At 39.4% G+C, this 16,939-nt stretch overlaps 1 protein-coding gene across 9 annotated transcripts; it reads left to right on the top strand.

Annotated features, from left to right (window-relative positions):
• Positions 1-406: 406 nt before the first annotated feature.
• LOC113022338 (alpha-1,3-galactosyltransferase 2-like) lies at positions 407-16,459 on the top strand. 9 transcript variants are annotated; one of them, XM_026167635.2, is made up of 7 exons: positions 407-544; positions 2,206-2,301; positions 6,356-6,404; positions 6,538-6,627; positions 7,888-7,983; positions 14,682-14,819; positions 14,963-16,459. In XM_026167635.2, the coding sequence occupies exons 3-7, from the start codon at positions 6,400-6,402 to the stop codon at positions 15,645-15,647; spliced, it is 1,014 nt and encodes a 337-aa protein (XP_026023420.1). In that variant the 5' UTR covers positions 407-544; positions 2,206-2,301; positions 6,356-6,399; the 3' UTR covers positions 15,648-16,459. The 9 variants fall into 9 exon arrangements, with proteins under 9 accessions (XP_026023420.1, XP_080157905.1, XP_080157902.1 ...); XM_080301779.1 differs by having other exon boundaries at positions 6,356-6,421; positions 7,899-7,983; XM_080301776.1 differs by having other exon boundaries at positions 6,356-6,421.
• Positions 16,460-16,939: the final 480 nt, after the last annotated feature.

Below are 16,939 nucleotides of genomic sequence, written 5' to 3'. Positions count from 1 at the left end.
AGCGGCGTGATGTTATGATCAAGGTTAAAAGTGTGAATGTGACTCACTGTGTGTGTGTGTGTGTGTGTGTGTGTGTGTGTGTGTGTGAGAGTGAGAGAGTGAGAGAGTAAGACAGAGAAGGTGATATGCTGTTTTTGCTCTGTACAGCATGAAAACATGTGGGTCCACCTGTCTGTCAAGCAGATTTCTATCTATGGTAAAAAATAAATAAATAAAATTTGTAGAATGGTTCTCATTTAGCACTTTTCTGCTCTATCTCAGCACTCAATGCCTTTACACTATGCTCATGATCATCCATTCACACCAACACCGCCCCTCTTCCCAGCTAACATTCACACACACCAATGGATGCATCACAGAGTAACTTGCCGAAGACAGGTGTAACCGACCCAGAGTTTGATTAAATGTTCCTGCAAAACAAGGAAATGATGACTGGTGAAGTTTCTCTTTGCCTCGCTTCTGCCATATTGGAGAGGAGGACCTATGACCTCGCTATTCTGTCTCACTGAACAATGCGCATGATTTACACAAGTGCATTTATTCTGTGAGTAATCTACTGAAAATGTGTTTGTGATCAGTATGTGGACCATTGTTTTAAGTTTTAGTTTAAGCTTCATCTCCAGATCTTGGAGATAATACAGCATGATCTAAAACAACGGCTCATCTTTGCGGTATTCTTAATTTAGGCTTTTTTCTAAATTCAAAAGTGTTAGATTTTTTGGTGTTAATAGTCTCCTTGCAAAAGTAGAGTTAATTTTACTCTAAGCAGAGTCACATTCTTTTAATGTAACTCTGAGGTGTAAAATGATAGTAGTTAAAATCGAGTGTTAAAAATGAGTGTTTCTCTGTCAAATCTGGAGGTGTTACAATGGAAACATTAACTCTTGACCTCTTAACTCTGAACTCCTAGAGGGGCTATAACACCAACAGAGTAAATTCACAGACTCCGCCCCCAGCACGGCTCCAATCGAAGCTGAAGTGAAGCCGTTTCAGAACATTTTGCTCTACATATTTGAGTTGTTTGCCCTGCTTGGTAAGTCATTTTTTTTCAAAGATTGTTTCAATTGTTATTATGAGCTTTTACTTCTGTGGCTCTTTGGAGTTGAGACAAAGCTGTGTGAAAGGCATTAGCCATGTTGCTCGCTGATAGCATAATATTCTGTTTTAGCTAGCTGAAAGGTATTGTTTGCGGGCAAATACCACAGCCTTGAAAAAAAGCTTGCATGTGAATTTTCAGTCAAACTTTTGGTCAAATACACCTAAAACAATGTCTAGAATGTGAAATGTTGGTATAATGGTGCTACTTGAAGCCTGAAAACGATCGCCCATAAAATAAAATAAAAAACGAGCAAACAGCAGTAGCAGACGTCCTGACTGGATTCTACGTTAGCATAGATCCCTCCAGAGTTTTGTGCACACGGTTTAGGTAAAAATGAAAAAGGTTGAGGTTTTACATTTAGTTCAGTATTACCTGTTGCATGTGTCTTTGTCTTTTGGGAAAATACTTTACACAAGTAATGGCTCAAAGAGGATTCCTTTTTTTTTTTTTACTGTGCTGCAATTGTTTACTGGATTATTTGTGCCATTAATTGGTGTCAACTAATTTTTATTCAATCTCCACACAGGATATGCTTGTGAAGATGGAATATGGGGAGAGCAGAAGTGCGTTGAAGTTCCACAAAGGGATGAATGAAGGACATGCATATTGTATTGAAGAAATAAGTGATGAGAATGCTGTTATTTGCATTTACCATGTCAGACCTTTTGATAAACAAAATTCTAATGAAAGTGAGAACATGTATACTGTTACATCTTTCAGAAAATGTTTTGAAATTGTGGTGCACAGTTCAGAATAAATGTTTTTCAAAAACCATTGCATCTTTTTAGTAAATGTTTATTTCCAAAAGAAATTTCTAGAAGTTCAGAACAGTAAAATTCCCGCTTTTTAGAATGAATTAGAAGATAACTCTTACGTAGTTAAACTAAAATGCTCTTTGAGAGTTAATATATAAACTCTTAACACCAAGTGTTAAATTATCAACTCCAGACAGATTTGGTGTTTAACACTAAATCAGAGTTAACGTACCAACTCTCCAAAAAGAGTTAAATTAACACTCTCTGGTGTGGACCCATATAGACACTTTAATAGTGTTGAAATCAAATCCGACAGTGTTAATTTGGACATGCTGGATTTGCTGTGTACAGACACGGAAACACAAAGGCATTTTATGGCACTCCTGTCACTTGTTGTAACCCGTTAGTGAGACAGACTGCGATTTCCTGCCATCTCTAAAACTACAGGTAATCACTGTTCTCCAATCTTTATTTGAATATTGGTTCATTTGTTTCAGAATTGCAATATAATAACATAAATCCCTGAATGTTTATGGCGGCTGTTACTTTATTTGACCTGTCAGAGAGGATGAGATCTGTGAGCTAGAGAGAAAACCCAACGCGCAAAGACAAGCAAGAAAACCGAAAAATGTAATTTAATATCGTGAGAAAATTGTTTTTCACGCTAGGTTGCCCTCTGAATAACACCTTTTACGTCTTTAATGTTGCTAATAGCGGTAAGATCGTGTTGTAACCTACATCACCTTCTGTTGAATTAAAGATAACAGGTAACATGAGCCACACAGCAGTGCGTAATGGCTGCGCGCAGTGGCTCGTCTTTAGTTGTTCGCACTTCTATGATAAAGGAAATGATTGAGTGTCACAGGCGACACTGAATATTCCGAGGAGGTATTTTTGCCCAAAAGAAGACAGAAGACGAAAGGCGTGATTACATCAACTAATGGGCCACGTGGGGACACAACTGTGGATATTTGTACAAGATGGAAGAAAATAAAACTGAGCCAAGGAACCTAGTACAGGTGTGTCAAAATATTTATGATTCTGAAGAAACGAAATGTGTGAGCATTTCTCTCTTCGTGCATCTACAGAGAGCTTTAAAAGCATGGATGTTTGTTTCCACCACGGAAGAAGTTGCCATCCTTAGTTCAAAATTTCGTTTTAGCTAAAACAAAGCAAGACCGCTTTATTTATATAGCACTTTCCCCTGTGTAATGTGCAGATATCTTAAGATATCGACTTACTCAGACTTCTGCATGGCTGCTGTTTCAATAATTTACGTATTTATTCGTATTCATAAATTCTATATTTGTGCACTTCCCACCTGTTTCTAAAATTACGCAGTTTTAAGCCGAATTACAACTAATTTCATATATAGTTTATATTTTTAAATATCGGGAGATTCGCAGAAGACTTCACGGCCGTTTTAACGCTTAAGCTTTCTATTGGAGCGAATAGTGTAAAGGAAAGCGGATATATACGTTGCTTTTGCTTTAAACTGAGCCCCGTCCTGAGCCAATTTTATCTGTGAGCACGGAGGCTCTTCTGTGAGCCACAACGCGACAACGAATCTTCCTCCTGAAGTGGTAGCCTGTTTGGTTTTTAAAATTTTCCTTAAGGGGGTCGGCGACTCACAGGTAGGTTATTTTTTTCATCTCGGTTCCTTATAGGAAGTTTTTCCTCTTCTTCTTTACTTAAACTGAAGATAAATATAGGGGTTTTTAGGTCGTTTTAGGTCTCTTCATTTCCCAGTTGGACGTAATATTGCCTCTTCTTGCACGTTCGCCAGAGTAAATGCCGACATCAGAATGAGTTCAAAATACGTTTTGGTTTGTTTAATGAAAAATGTAAAAATAGAAATCCTGCAATGACATTACAGACCTTGCTTGCTTTTTTGTTTTATATTATTTATGAGAGAAAACAACACGTTCAAAGGAATCTTTAAAGAATGCGTAACATCTCACCGGCCGCAGCACAAGAACTGAACAAACTACATGAATCAACTCCATTGGACTGCTAAACCTACAGACTGGGCCACCTTTACAGGCTGCACAAGAAATTTGGGATAAACAAGCTACTTTAGAGCACGATCATGAAACGCTATGCACTACTACTAATTGCAACCCCAATACACTTCTACAGAAATGTAGCCACGATGCCAAAAAGACAAACCAAGGCAATTTGTATACAACAAAAGTATGATTTTGCATTTTATTATACATATTTATTTATTTTAAATGGTACAATACATTACCAGCACCCTAAAAATCCATTGTCCAGAAGCAGTTGTGATAATATTAAAATACAGAAAAAAAATTAAAAGTAATGTAAAATTAAACATCATGGCTCTCGTCACTAAGTATTTAAGTCAATACCTTATATAATATCAAAATATGCAATTGAAAATGTATTTTTACATATTTTCTAAGTGATTAAAATGGTGTCCAGAGTTTTTGTCAACACCATCAGATTTTTTTAAAAGTACAAAAGAATCAGGAATTATTATGGGTAGCTTACACTCTGAGGACCCCTTTACCACTTCCTGTTTGATACACATGCCATGAGGTCACTGCTGTGATAATTTTTTTTTTTTAAATTTCATTTATTGCACACCTTTCTGATAAAACTCTGTCACAACCATAGTGTGTCAACACCATGGTGCCCATAGTATATACAGTATTCTGAAGAAGGTCTAAAATGTCACTGTGTGTGCGCGCATGTGTGTGTTTTATGTAAATGGATTTTTTTTAAATTATTACTCATGATATAACATCGTCCAGACGTGCCTGGTAAGGACATGAGGAGGAAACAGTAGGAGCTGTATGAGGCTACTAAAGGCAGGGCTATAACATTTTTCTGTCATCATTTTATTACAGATTAAGTGCTGGAGTTGTTAGGTGTGGATAATTAGATTATAGTTTATTGCAATAGCAAGTTGTGCCTTGTTCTCAGACAGCAAGTGGAGAGTGATATATGAAATGATGGGATGGAAGGAAGAAGAGAAGCAAAGAGTGATTCACAGGCAGAGCCTAATTTATTTCTCACAGTTTTTGTTGCCTTATGGTTCCAAGTGCTGTCACCAATCTTTGCATTTTGTTATTATCTCATGACACTTGTTTAATCAGCTACCATCTCTCCTATGGACTTTTTAATGTCTACAGTCTCAGATCAACACAGCCCTGCCCTTCCCATATTAGATTCTTGATGAATGTGTGTTGTTGTTATTCAGCCTGGTTCAATGTGCCCCTTTTTAACTTTGAGCACCCGCCCCTTTAAACCTCTCTGCACGGCCCTGGTGTCAAATATTATCAAATTTGTCTTATCTTGAATCTCATTGTTTATGTGTACATCATTAATCCTGTAGGAAAATGCTTAGTCTTCTGCATTTAACCCATTCACTCAGTGATGCAGTGGGCAGCTACAAATCCAGGATAGCCGCTGTTCGTTGGATTTGTACGCCCAACCTTCTGATCATGTGGCATCTACTGAGCTAGCTGTACCCCGAGAGCTGTTCTTTAAGTGATGATGTATGAATCCTGCTTCCGGGCCTAAACTACTCTGTGTTTATTAAGCCTGTTGTGCTGTTAAAATGTTTTAATGCTTTTTATCTTGTTCTATTACATCTGAACAAGCCCCTAAAAACAGTCAGTGATCACTGTCAGCCTAGCCATCGGGAACCATCACGTTAACTTTTATCAAGTGGAAAAAAGTTAGCATTCATCCTCCAGCTTCACTGTGTTTATATTATGCTAACATAGCTGTGTCGCTAGCAATCATGTAGCACATCACTATATAGAGAGAAAAAATTAGCAGCCAGCCCGAGTTGAAGAAAGAGTTTCTCATAAAGGAAAGGCAAAGATGGAGAAATAGAGTGAAAAAGAGAAAAATAAAGAACATCAGTGATTCTGAAAGAAAGAGAAAAAAGGCAGCAGAGAAGTTTTTGAAAGAAAGCACAGAGAGACAAAAGGAGAGAAAGTACAGCAGGGTCTAAACACACAACCAGAGTACTTTAGGAATCAAGGAGTAGTAGGCGGCTTCTTGCTGGTAAACTATTAAGATGTAGAACTTGACATGTGCAAAAACAGAATTGTTATGATGTGTCTTGTGATATTACAAAGGTTGCTAAGGTTTAATGGTCATTTTGAAAGAAATAATATCTTGTTATTGTCACCACCCTCAGCACCTTGTCAACTCCGTAATATGGAGTTTTGGTTTATTTTTCTCTTTTGGAGAACCATATATTTTCCTCCCTTCATTTCCAATAAAAACACGTAATTTTCTCAATAAATGTGTAATTTGCATTCTGCTTAATATGATTGTTTCTTATAGAGATTAAATACAAGCTTCTGAAAATATGTATGTAAAATATGTCAAATGTTTTTTTGTTTTTTAAAAAAAAGATTGGTTTCTGATGCTGTTCTACAGGTAACAGTTATAGCAAAGCTTAAGAATAATGTCAGAGTTGCCAATTCAGCCAAACCCATGCCTTTTTGTCTTTTCTCAGATTATTTCTCAGTGTTGTCTGGTGAAGTTGAAGCACTGTGAACTATGAGGTATTAAAAACACCCTGGTTAGTGTTTATGTCATCTTTGCCTGTTCAGTAACACTTCTTCTGCCCAGTTACTGAAATTAAAATTGAAATTCAGTCTCAGTATTTATGGTTAATTTTGAACCTTTCACCTGCAGATGCTTCCAGAAGATAAAGTGCACGCTGAAATGTTTGCTCTGGGTTCCGGCTGCACTCTGTGCTCTCTACTTCACACGTCCATCCATGCAGTGAGTATCTTTAAACAAAAAACACAAAAAAACCCTCAGCTGCCAGTTTAATTCGACATCCCTGAAATGGCATTCCTGCAACACAACTACATGGATCCAACAGGGATCGTTTTGGAGATGTAGATTTTGTTGTTTTTGAAATATGTGGCTGGCTTTTCTTGTGTCCACTCTGTTTGAATCACTGTTGTAAGGTAAATGACAGAGATATCATTATACATATTACCACTAAACATAATCCAAAATGTTCCTTTAAATAAAACAACCTTAATCATGTTTCTTTCTAAATATAGACTAGATTACATTAGTAAACAAGGTGCGTACTATCGGGTCGTTAAGTCTGACGTCACTAGCCGTGTCTGGGCCTAAACTCCGCTGCAGGTCCATATATCAAACGATCACTATGGCATTACTGAGAGTTGAAAAACTGTCTAAAGTCTTTTATCTTTAATAAAATGATCAGCGTTCTGCTCTACCAGGTGTAACAATTGAGTTTAACATCCAGGCATCCATGAAAACGGAATTTATGACATTTAGAAGTTAGCAGGAAGTTAGCTCGCTAGCTTCTATCTAAATACAATATAGCATGTCCTGACTGCGGGGTTTTGGAAACAAATTAAAACGTACAGCTCTGTTATCACTTCCAACATAAATGAAGACAAAAAACTAAACAGCAGTGACGTTTGTAGGGTTACTGAAGTTTGGCTAGCTGGTATATAATGATGTGCTACGTGACCGCTAGCGACACAACTATGTTAGCATAATATAAACAAGCTAACTTTTTTCCCACTCGATAAAAGTTAACGTGAGTGTTCTCGGTGGTCAGGAACAAATGTAATCGCATGACAGGATGCTGTAAAAGGACCAAACTTCAGCCAGGAGAACAACTGAGATAATCCATCCACAATACGAGGTTAGTCATTCATATACTGCTGCATGGGCTGGGCTGTAGTTACATCCCAGGGTTTTAAAAACTGATCTTAAATAAATGATTAGCGGTAATAAAAGCCGAGGGAGGTCAACAGTGATCACTGACTGTTTTAGGAGCTTTTTGAGATTAAATAGAAGAAAATACATAACATTAAACATGTTAACAACACAAAAGCCATATTAAACGCAGCTACTTTAGGCCCGGAAGTAGGATTCGTCACGTCATCACTTAACGACCGGATTGACAGTCTTTAACTCACCACAGAGTATTACATATTGTCATTGTGATGATGACATTTAAGAAAACAAACTATAAAATGCTTTTGATATCAGTATTTTGATAGGTTTCATACCCATGGAAAAGTGCTCACTGGAAAATGGAAAGCTGTCAACCTTGGACAACAGCGTTGATGTCAGCCTCGACTTTTGGTAAGACCATCAAGACTTTTCATTTTGGCAACCAAGGTGCTACCGTTTCTGGTCTCAAACACTGATAGGTTTGTAGCATAAACCTATTCGCTGGAACATTCAAGACAATTTACTACACAGCAAAAAGCAAGACACAAGTAGGCAAAGTTCTTTGTGTTACTCATGCATGAGGGAGACCTGCCTGGAGCCAAGTGTCGTTCCACCCACTTGACCTCCGTCAGACTCTCAGCCAGGTTCCCCATAGCACTCCTTTTATTTTGGTTACATGAATATGCATAGGTTCATTAACATATGATGTTTCATATAAGTGTACATGTGGACAAAGAATACCGTGTGTGTGTGTGCGTGTGTGCGCGCGCGCCCATAAAGACTTCCCTAACGACCATGGGCGACCGTGGCTCAGGAGGTTGGGAAGCGTATCTGTAACCGGAACGTCGCCGGTTCGATCCCTGGGCTCTCTATCCTGGTCGTTGTGTTCTTGGGAAAGACACTTTACCTTACTGCCTACTGGTGTTGGCCAGAGGGGCCGATGGCGCGATATGGCAGCCTCGCTTCTGTCAGTCTGCCCCAGGGCAGCTGTGGCTACAACTGTAGCTTGCCTCCACCAGTGTGTGAATGTGAGAATGAATGAATAATGGCATTGTAAAGCGCTTTGGGTGCCTTGAAAAGCGCTATATAAATCCAATCTATTATTATTATTATTATAAACCTGCTGGTCTGGAAGTCCAGCAGTTCATCAAAAAACCAGGCACTTAGACTAAAACATATATAGATACATTTATCCTACCATAAAACAGAGAGAGAGAGAGAGAGAGAGAGAGAGCTGTGCATGAAGTGTGATTTTTATCCTGAAAAGTCAGCAAAAGTCAGAGGGAATTCATGACGATGTTTATGTGAAGCATAGTTTGGATCTTTTTTGCTGCTGGTTCGGTCAATATTGTTTGGAGAGAGATAAAACTAACAGCCATATGATCAGCGCAAAAAGGGCGTAAACACACAGCGCGGACCCGCGGATCAGAATCAGCAAGCTGTCGGCTTTCAGCCCCGACCGTCAGCTGAGAAAGGTGACATCTCACTGATTCTGATCCGCGGGTCCGCGCTGTGTGTTTACGTCTTTGTGCAGAAGCCGTGTACCTGCTCTCATTTACTGTCTTAGCTGTTTGGTGGTTGTTGAAATTTTGTGATCTTTCACCTGAGATTGTGGCATTTCGGGCAAAATAAATTAATATTAAAAAATCGATTCAGGATTTTAATGAATCGATTTTACGTTATCCAAGCCAGAATCGATTTTAATCGATAAATCGATTATAAAAACCCACCCCTAGTGTGGTCACTTTGTCCTTTGCTCAGGCTTCTTGTATGTCCTCTGAGCTCTCACCTTCCTGCTCTAATAACTGGGACTCCTCCACCTCATCCCCTGACACCTACACATCTGATTCCCCCTATCCAATTTGAAGTAAAATCCTTTGTCTCACCTCTGCTTTTTTTTTTTTAAAAGCCCTACTCTCCCCTACAAAGAATGCTGAATACAATTTATATTTTGAAATTACATTTCAGAAATTATACCAAATTAAGCATAAGAACATGTATTGAATAACTGCTCAATCATCCAGGTAGAGAAATCCCCAAAACTTGATCTTGTTCATCTGGACGTGGCGTTTTAATGACCATTGATCAATGGTATTGATTAATAGCCATGAGTACCATAAATGCTGGGGTACCGCAAACGCTGGTTTGAGTGAAACATCAATGTGGCCATTTATGTGAAAAGGAAAAGGTCGTCTCTGAATCAAGGTTACATCTTTCACCAGCTTACAGCTTGTTATTGCAGCTGTTCCCCAACTCTCTGTGAATGCTTCTCATGGCCATTGACCAAAGGTCATTAATCAATTGTCTTTGATTAGTGGTTGTTGATCAATGGGCATGATAATTTGCATATTATTGACTATAAAACTGACCTCACGGCTAGGGATGGGTACCGGTGTCCGGTGCCATGATGGCACCGGTTCTGACATAAACGGTAGTAACCAGACCGAAAAGCAGCGCACATTTCGGTGCTTTATTTCGGTGCTTTTTTTTCCTGAGCTGTGATACACTTCTAGCCAATCATTTTACGTTTCCGAGGATAGTAGATGGGCCCAGGTACGTACGTTCTTTTAGAGCAGAGCTACAGATTAAAAATGTCCAAGGCGAAGCGGTCAAAAGTATGGCTGTACTTCACAGCAAAATATGCAAACTCAGCAGCCTGCAACAAGTGCTTTAAGCTGATACTGTGATACTGTCAAAGGAGGTAACACCTCGAATCCGATGAAACACCTGGCGACGCATAGCGTTTTTTTTAAAAGCCCAGAAATGCGCCGTATTTGATAGCTTGCTGCGAGACCTCACACCGAGCACATCTACTGCGGGTGGGTTACCTGTTATGCAACATCCCCCAAAAACCCGAAGAGTAGAGTCCTGGCCCCTAGCCCTGCCAGTGTAGCAGAAATGATGAGGATGATGATGCAGCAGCAGCCGTTCTTCTCTGGGCGAGTAGCTTAATGTTGTTCGTGTGTAATTTACGTTGAGTAGGCTAACCACGTTATTACATTAATGCATGTAAGGTGAACTAGCAAACATCATCATAGCTACATGCGGCTGTCCTCTTGTTTGGCAGATACTCCCTTCACCCTGGCCAAAAAGGCTAAAATGACCAAAGAAAAAGTGGAAAACAGTTAAACATGAGAGGTTTAGGACAAAGTTTGTGTTTTTTCCATTGTTTAAGCACTGCTTCCAGCCAAGAGTGATACCATATATGCCCCATAGCTGCAGAAAAGGCTAACATTGTTATCTTTTTACAAAAAACAGCTGAACATGAGAGGTTTTTGGACCAATTTTGTGTTCTCCATTCTTTAAGCACCGGTTTGAGCACCGTTTGAGCACCGGCACCGTTTCAAAAGTACCGATTTGGCACCGGTATCGGATAAAACCTAAACGATACCCATCCCTACTCATGGCCCATTGTTCACCAGTGGTGCTAGTTTCAATCATTATGTAAATATACTCTTTATAAGGTTGGGGAAACCTGAAGTGACCCTGCAGCTGAGACTAAAGTCACTTGGATGAGTGACAAAATGTTTCTCCCACTGAAAAAGCTGCATCCAGATGAACATTAGGGGTGCAACGATACACAAAATTCACGGTTCGGTTCGGTTCGATACTTTGGTGTCACGGTTCGATATTTTTTCGATACAAAAAAATGTTCATGCCTTTTTAATTTGTCATTTATTAAACTTATAAATATATATTTTAACTCAAAAATACAGTTTTTAAATTTAACCCTAACCCTTGTGCGTGTTTTTTATTTTGACAGCGAATGCGCACCTGCGGACCACTTATGTGCAGCCCTGGTTATTTAGCTCGTCATATCGCAGCCACAGAAATTCTTTTGTCCATGAAACCATAAAGCTGCACTTTCTTTTTGCCTTATAGTCTGATTTGTCATAACTTCTCCGTTTTGTGGTAAGCTTTTCTTTGGCTGTCACTTCTTCACCCTGACCTGTCTTATTTGGCTCAGCAGAACTGAAATGCTTTTACACACTCACTCACATAAGCTCAGCGATTCTCTGCGCGATCAACCTCTCACATGTTTAAGCTGCGGGAGATTTCACTTGTCATGTTTGCATAGTAAGCTAACGATTAATAAGACGATGTCAGAGGAATTGGTGCACAAATTATCATCACTCACAGATCAGTGCTGTTGCTCTCTATACACAGTTCGCACGATTGCAAAGTGAAAGCAAAAAAACAAGCGCAAAAAAACAAGCGCAAATTCAAACGCGACTTCAATATGTCACATATTGACAGTGGCTCACCGATGCCACTGACATAATTACCCAGCTACATTTCTGAAAGAATGCAAAAGCATTGACATATATTTTTCCTACAATAGCCCGACGGGCAGGGAAGAGATAGATTTTGGTAGCCCGACTGAAAAAATCGCTAGCTCCGGACGTCGGGCTAGCGATATTGCAAGCCCTGTATCTGATTGAGGAATCACTCATCTTTGGAAAAGAGAGTTTATTACAGAGAAATGGCTCTTTCCAAAATAAAAGCTATACTATCCGCTTCTTCTGGGCTATATTCTCAGCAGCATAAGGAGAATCATGTGCTAACAGCTGTCTAAATGACTCGGCTAAAGTTAGTAGCATGCTTGTTGTTTTGGTCTGCTTCCACTTGTCTTTGCACTAGGATGATGTCTGCGTAAATGTGCAGTCATATTCGTTGTGTTCCCACTAGTGCTTTCAGGTTAATCTCGTTGAAATGACCTTAACGCCACAACACGGCAAATCTCCGTTAACGAGCTACCGCCGATCGCTCCGTGCATGGGGCTAGACGGCCAACACGTTAACGAGCTAACTGCGCTAGCACACTAGTTCACATCAATGTAATTGAGCATTGCATGGCACATCCAACATACTGTTTTACTTTAGTCCATGACTCGCTTACCTTCAGGGTCATACGTCACATGAAAACCAAAATAATTCCAAACGCCAGATCTGAATGAGGGTGGGGGAGGTGCCCTGCACTCTTCCTTCTGACTATGCTGTCTGTGTTGAGCGCTCAGTGGATCTGTGTTCGACTACTCCGCCTAGGCTGCACTGTCCAGCGCAGATCCACTGAGCGCTCAACACAGACAGCATCGTCAGAAGGAAAATTGATAAAATAAATTACAAATGTTGCATTGTTCGATACATATGCGTACCGAACCGAAAGCACTGTATCGAACGGTTCAATATCGATACGAATATCGTTGCACCCCTAATGAACATAATCAAATTTTTGGGAATCAAACAAATTTTTGGGAATCGCACTTAAGCTTCCTTATTGCCATAAAATATGGAAGCCGTAATGGATGTAAAGTTGGCATCACTAGAAAGCCCAGGACGTCCTCTTGGCACTATAGGACTCATATAGTCAAGTCAAGTCAAGTTGGCTTTATTGTCACTTCAACCATATACAGTTAGTACACAGTGAAGCGACACAACGTTCCTCCAGAACCAAGGTGCTACATTCAACATAAATTTACAACATAAATTATATTTGCCATCATTTAGATGGCATAAATTTTGCTTGACGTAGAAGTCTTAGACTCATGTCCCTCACAAAAGCCAAGAATTAATTGGTGGCATGGATGGCGTGGACTGCCATTGTGATGGCAATTTGGGGATTTTAAGAATGTTTTGAACTGAACTGATTTTCCAGGGTGGAATAATTGTATAGCACACATCTTTAATGACTTAAAAAAAGACTTGGATGAACTAGTTTGAAATTACTTGGATTTTCTCTAATCTACACTAGTAAAAGGTATGCATACACCCCCACTAACACTGGGTTAAATGTCCCGTAGCAAACTGCACCTCACTAAGACACTTTTGATTCCCATTAGCAGACTTCTGGTATAATTCTGGTTGGATATTTGAGCATTCTTCTTGGCAGAATTGGTAATTTTATTTAAATTAGTTATTTTCCTGACACAAATCTGGCTGTTAAGCATAGTACACAAATTTAATATGTTTGAGGTTGGGGCTTTGGGAAGTACATTGCAAACAGTTTAATGTTAACCTGCTTTATCTATTCCAAAATCAACACCTATTATGTCCAAATGTCACTGTACAGTTGTTGATTTAATTTCAGTAGTCCTCCTTCTTTGTGACTCCATCTAATTTGTACAATACCCAAATACCACTAGCAGCAAAATGGCCCCAAAGCATGATGCTACCACTACTATGCTTGACAGGAAATTTGAGCTGAGCTTGATGGTGGCAATTTTAGTATTCTCCTCTCAGTCCATGATGATATAAAACTCAATTCACTGTAAACGGTGCCGTTGATGTTCCAGCAGTTTCCAGTTCAGCCATGCTTGAGCCCAAAAGAACATTATGACCAGTTTCCACTCATCTGAGGATGATTTGGTTTTCTTACAGAACTAGTGACACATCTGTGGTGGTGCGTGGTTTGTGGCGCGGCTGTGGGGGGAGGCGGACACACCTGAGCTCGATCAGCTCATCACCCTCCCCTATTAAACGTGCCGGGACCTGAGGAGTTGTTGTTGTTGTTGTTGTTGGACGTGTTATGTGGCTGGCAGCTGAAAAGCTGCAGCTGAGAGTTGTAAGAGATGACAACCGAAATATAGAAAAGTGTGAAGAGTGAAATATGTGTTCGGGTCCGTCCTTACTGCCATAACATCTAAATAATACTTATGTATAATTGTTTGAATTTTCAGTTTTGAAAATTTACAGTTCTCCTATCTGATCTTCACTGACTTCTTTTACCATCGTTCTGAGGACTGTTCAGTCATTTCTACACTGGCAAAGAGAAACTAATAGTTGTAGTTGATCATTGTCAGTGCGCCCCAGGGCAGCTGTGGCTACAATGTAGCTTGCTATCACCAGTGTGTGAATGTGTGTGTGAATGGGTGAATGACTGAATGTAGTGTAAAGCGCTTTGGGGTCCTATGGACTAGAAAAGCGCTATACAAATGCAGGCCATTTACCATTTTACTAATAGTTGTAGTTGATCATTATCACAAACAAGGCATTAGTAGGCCTTACCACATCTCTATTTTTATTTATTTTTTTAAATAAACTGATAAAACCACCACACTTAAGTGGTAACTTAAGTGTAATATGTGTTTAACCGATTTCTTTCCACTTCAGGTCTCGAACTGACGTTCAAACATGCACAACTTGGAAAGCTCCTATTCTCTGGGAGGGGATGTTTGACCCTAAAGTTTACGACCAGAACCACAAGAAGGAAGGATCCTCTGTTGCTCTAACAGTGTTTGCTGTGGGAAGGTTTGTTTTCACATTAGTATGACTATTTAAAATACATCCTGGTCTTCTAATTGCCATTTAGTCTGTATATTTGTGCTCTATTCTTCTAACTGTTTGAGACTGTGAAATAAAGCATGAACTCTTTTTCTCCACTATCACCAAAGGTACTTGGACGAATACCTCGAGACCTTTCTGAACTCCTCAGAACATCACTTTATGGTGGGTTTGCCTGTGTCCTACTACGTATTTACCGACATGCCAGAGAAGGTCCTGCACATCCATCTCGGTCCTCAGCGAACCTTGAAAATGATCAAAGTGCAACGGCACTCAAGATGGCAGGACATTTCGATGATGCGAATGAAGGCAATATCAGATGTCATAGAGTCTGATATTCGCCACCACTCCACGCATGTCTTCTGCTTCGATGTAGATCAGGTGTTCACTGGGAGATTTGGCTCAGAGGCTCTGGGAGACTCTGTGGCTCTGCTCCACGCCTACTACTACCACCTTCCAAAGATTTTCTATACTTATGACCGAAACCCGAAATCCAAGGCTTACATGGAAAACGGGGATTTCTACTATCATGCTGCTGTCTTTGGAGGCTCATGGAAAAGCGTAAAATCTCTGGCTGAGGGCTGCTACCAAAACATCATGGAGGATAAACAAAATAATGTGGAGGCTTTGTGGCACGATGAAAGTCACCTAAACAAATACCTGTGGCTGCACAAACCTAGCAGGGTGCTTTCTCCAGAGTACTGCTGGGATACCCACATCGGTTACAGGAGTGACATTCAAGTCACTCGACTGCTATGGGCACCAAAACAATATGATAAACTGCGCACACCTTAGTATTTCTTGGAATTACACACAAAACCATGCAAATTCAGCAACTCTAATAGCATGAAAACTATATGAAAACACATTTTTCTCCATACTCACAAAATATGCAAAAGTTGGCAACCATTTCAAATAATGGTATGAAAACAATATGGCAAAGGAACATTTTCCTAGTTACTCATGCTTCCTTGAGTTCATTTACACTCAACTCCAAAATGCACAAGTTTGCTTACAAGACGTCAGATAAATGTCTATGCAAATGCCAGATTTGCTTTCTTATCAGTGATTGCAACATTGTCTTTGTTTAAAAAAACAGTGCTGATAAAAGGTCAAACGAGCAAAGCAAACCACATATAATATACAATTTTAGCTAGTCTTCATCCCATTTCTTCAGCTTCACTTTTTTTTTTTTTGTACTGATGTCATAATCACAGTATGTGGTAAAATACATTTCTGGTTTTCAAGTATTAAGCACGGGCGGCTGATCTGTTAAAAAATAAACCCTGTATTTGAATTTCATATAAAGTTATTTTGCATTCCAGCTCATTATTCTTCCTTGATGAAAACCTGGGTATAAGCCTGTGTTCTGAATATTACAGTCATAATTTTTAAACATCATTTATAACACAGGAACTTTGAACCAAAGGTTTAGGGTTTATTGTCAGTTCGTGCTGTTTTTACAAGTGTGCTATTACTTGGTGTTATGTTGAAAAATGACGGAACTGTTTTCTATATTTATATTGTTGGGGTATAACAAATGTTGGTGAGTACAGCTGCAAGTTATTTTGTACTGATATGAATAAAATTACATCTGTAGGGCACTACTGAATTCTCCGATGAAAACCTTTGTGGTAGATGTAAGGATGTTAAAGAGCTGTTTTGACAGTTTGAGACACGTTTAGAAGATGTACAAAAACTGCAATGTTGGGTCTAAGATGTTTTTCAAGTGAAGTAGCATGTGAGGAAAAGGTTTTTGTTGAAAACAAGAAATATTTCCACTGAAAAGCCACGTAATGTGGTTCACGGAAATTTCTGTTACTTGGCTTCAGGTTAAACTGGTATCCTGCTGTAATCTGACCTCAATTGGGCCGTTATTCTTGCACAATGCAAAAGTGGAACTGGTTTTGTGTAGCAAAGTGATTTTCCAAAGTGCACTTAAGAAACTCCAATCCAACCCCCCCCCCCAGAAATTTAGAGCATTTGATATGCTCCTGTTTTGTCTGATGCTGTTTATCTGATCACCAGTCCCTAAAATCTTTAAACTGTGCAGTAATTATGTTAGATACATTCATTTTAATTCTAGT

This window comes from Astatotilapia calliptera, chromosome 5 (assembly GCF_964374335.1).
Source record: "Astatotilapia calliptera chromosome 5, fAstCal68.1, whole genome shotgun sequence".
Lineage (NCBI taxonomy): Eukaryota > Metazoa > Chordata > Actinopteri > Cichliformes > Cichlidae > Astatotilapia > Astatotilapia calliptera.
This window is presented reverse-complemented; position numbering and strand designations above follow the sequence as displayed.

What these genes read in the sequence shown, in the direction of transcription:
- LOC113022338 (XM_026167635.2), top strand. An exon ending in TTCACACGTCCATCCATGCA is followed by an intron (nt 6,628 to 7,887) that starts GTGAGTATCTTT and finishes TTTTGATATCAG; the next exon opens with TATTTTGATAGGTTTCATAC. An exon ending in ACAGTGTTTGCTGTGGGAAG is followed by an intron (nt 14,820 to 14,962) that starts GTTTGTTTTCAC and finishes CTATCACCAAAG; the next exon opens with GTACTTGGACGAATACCTCG.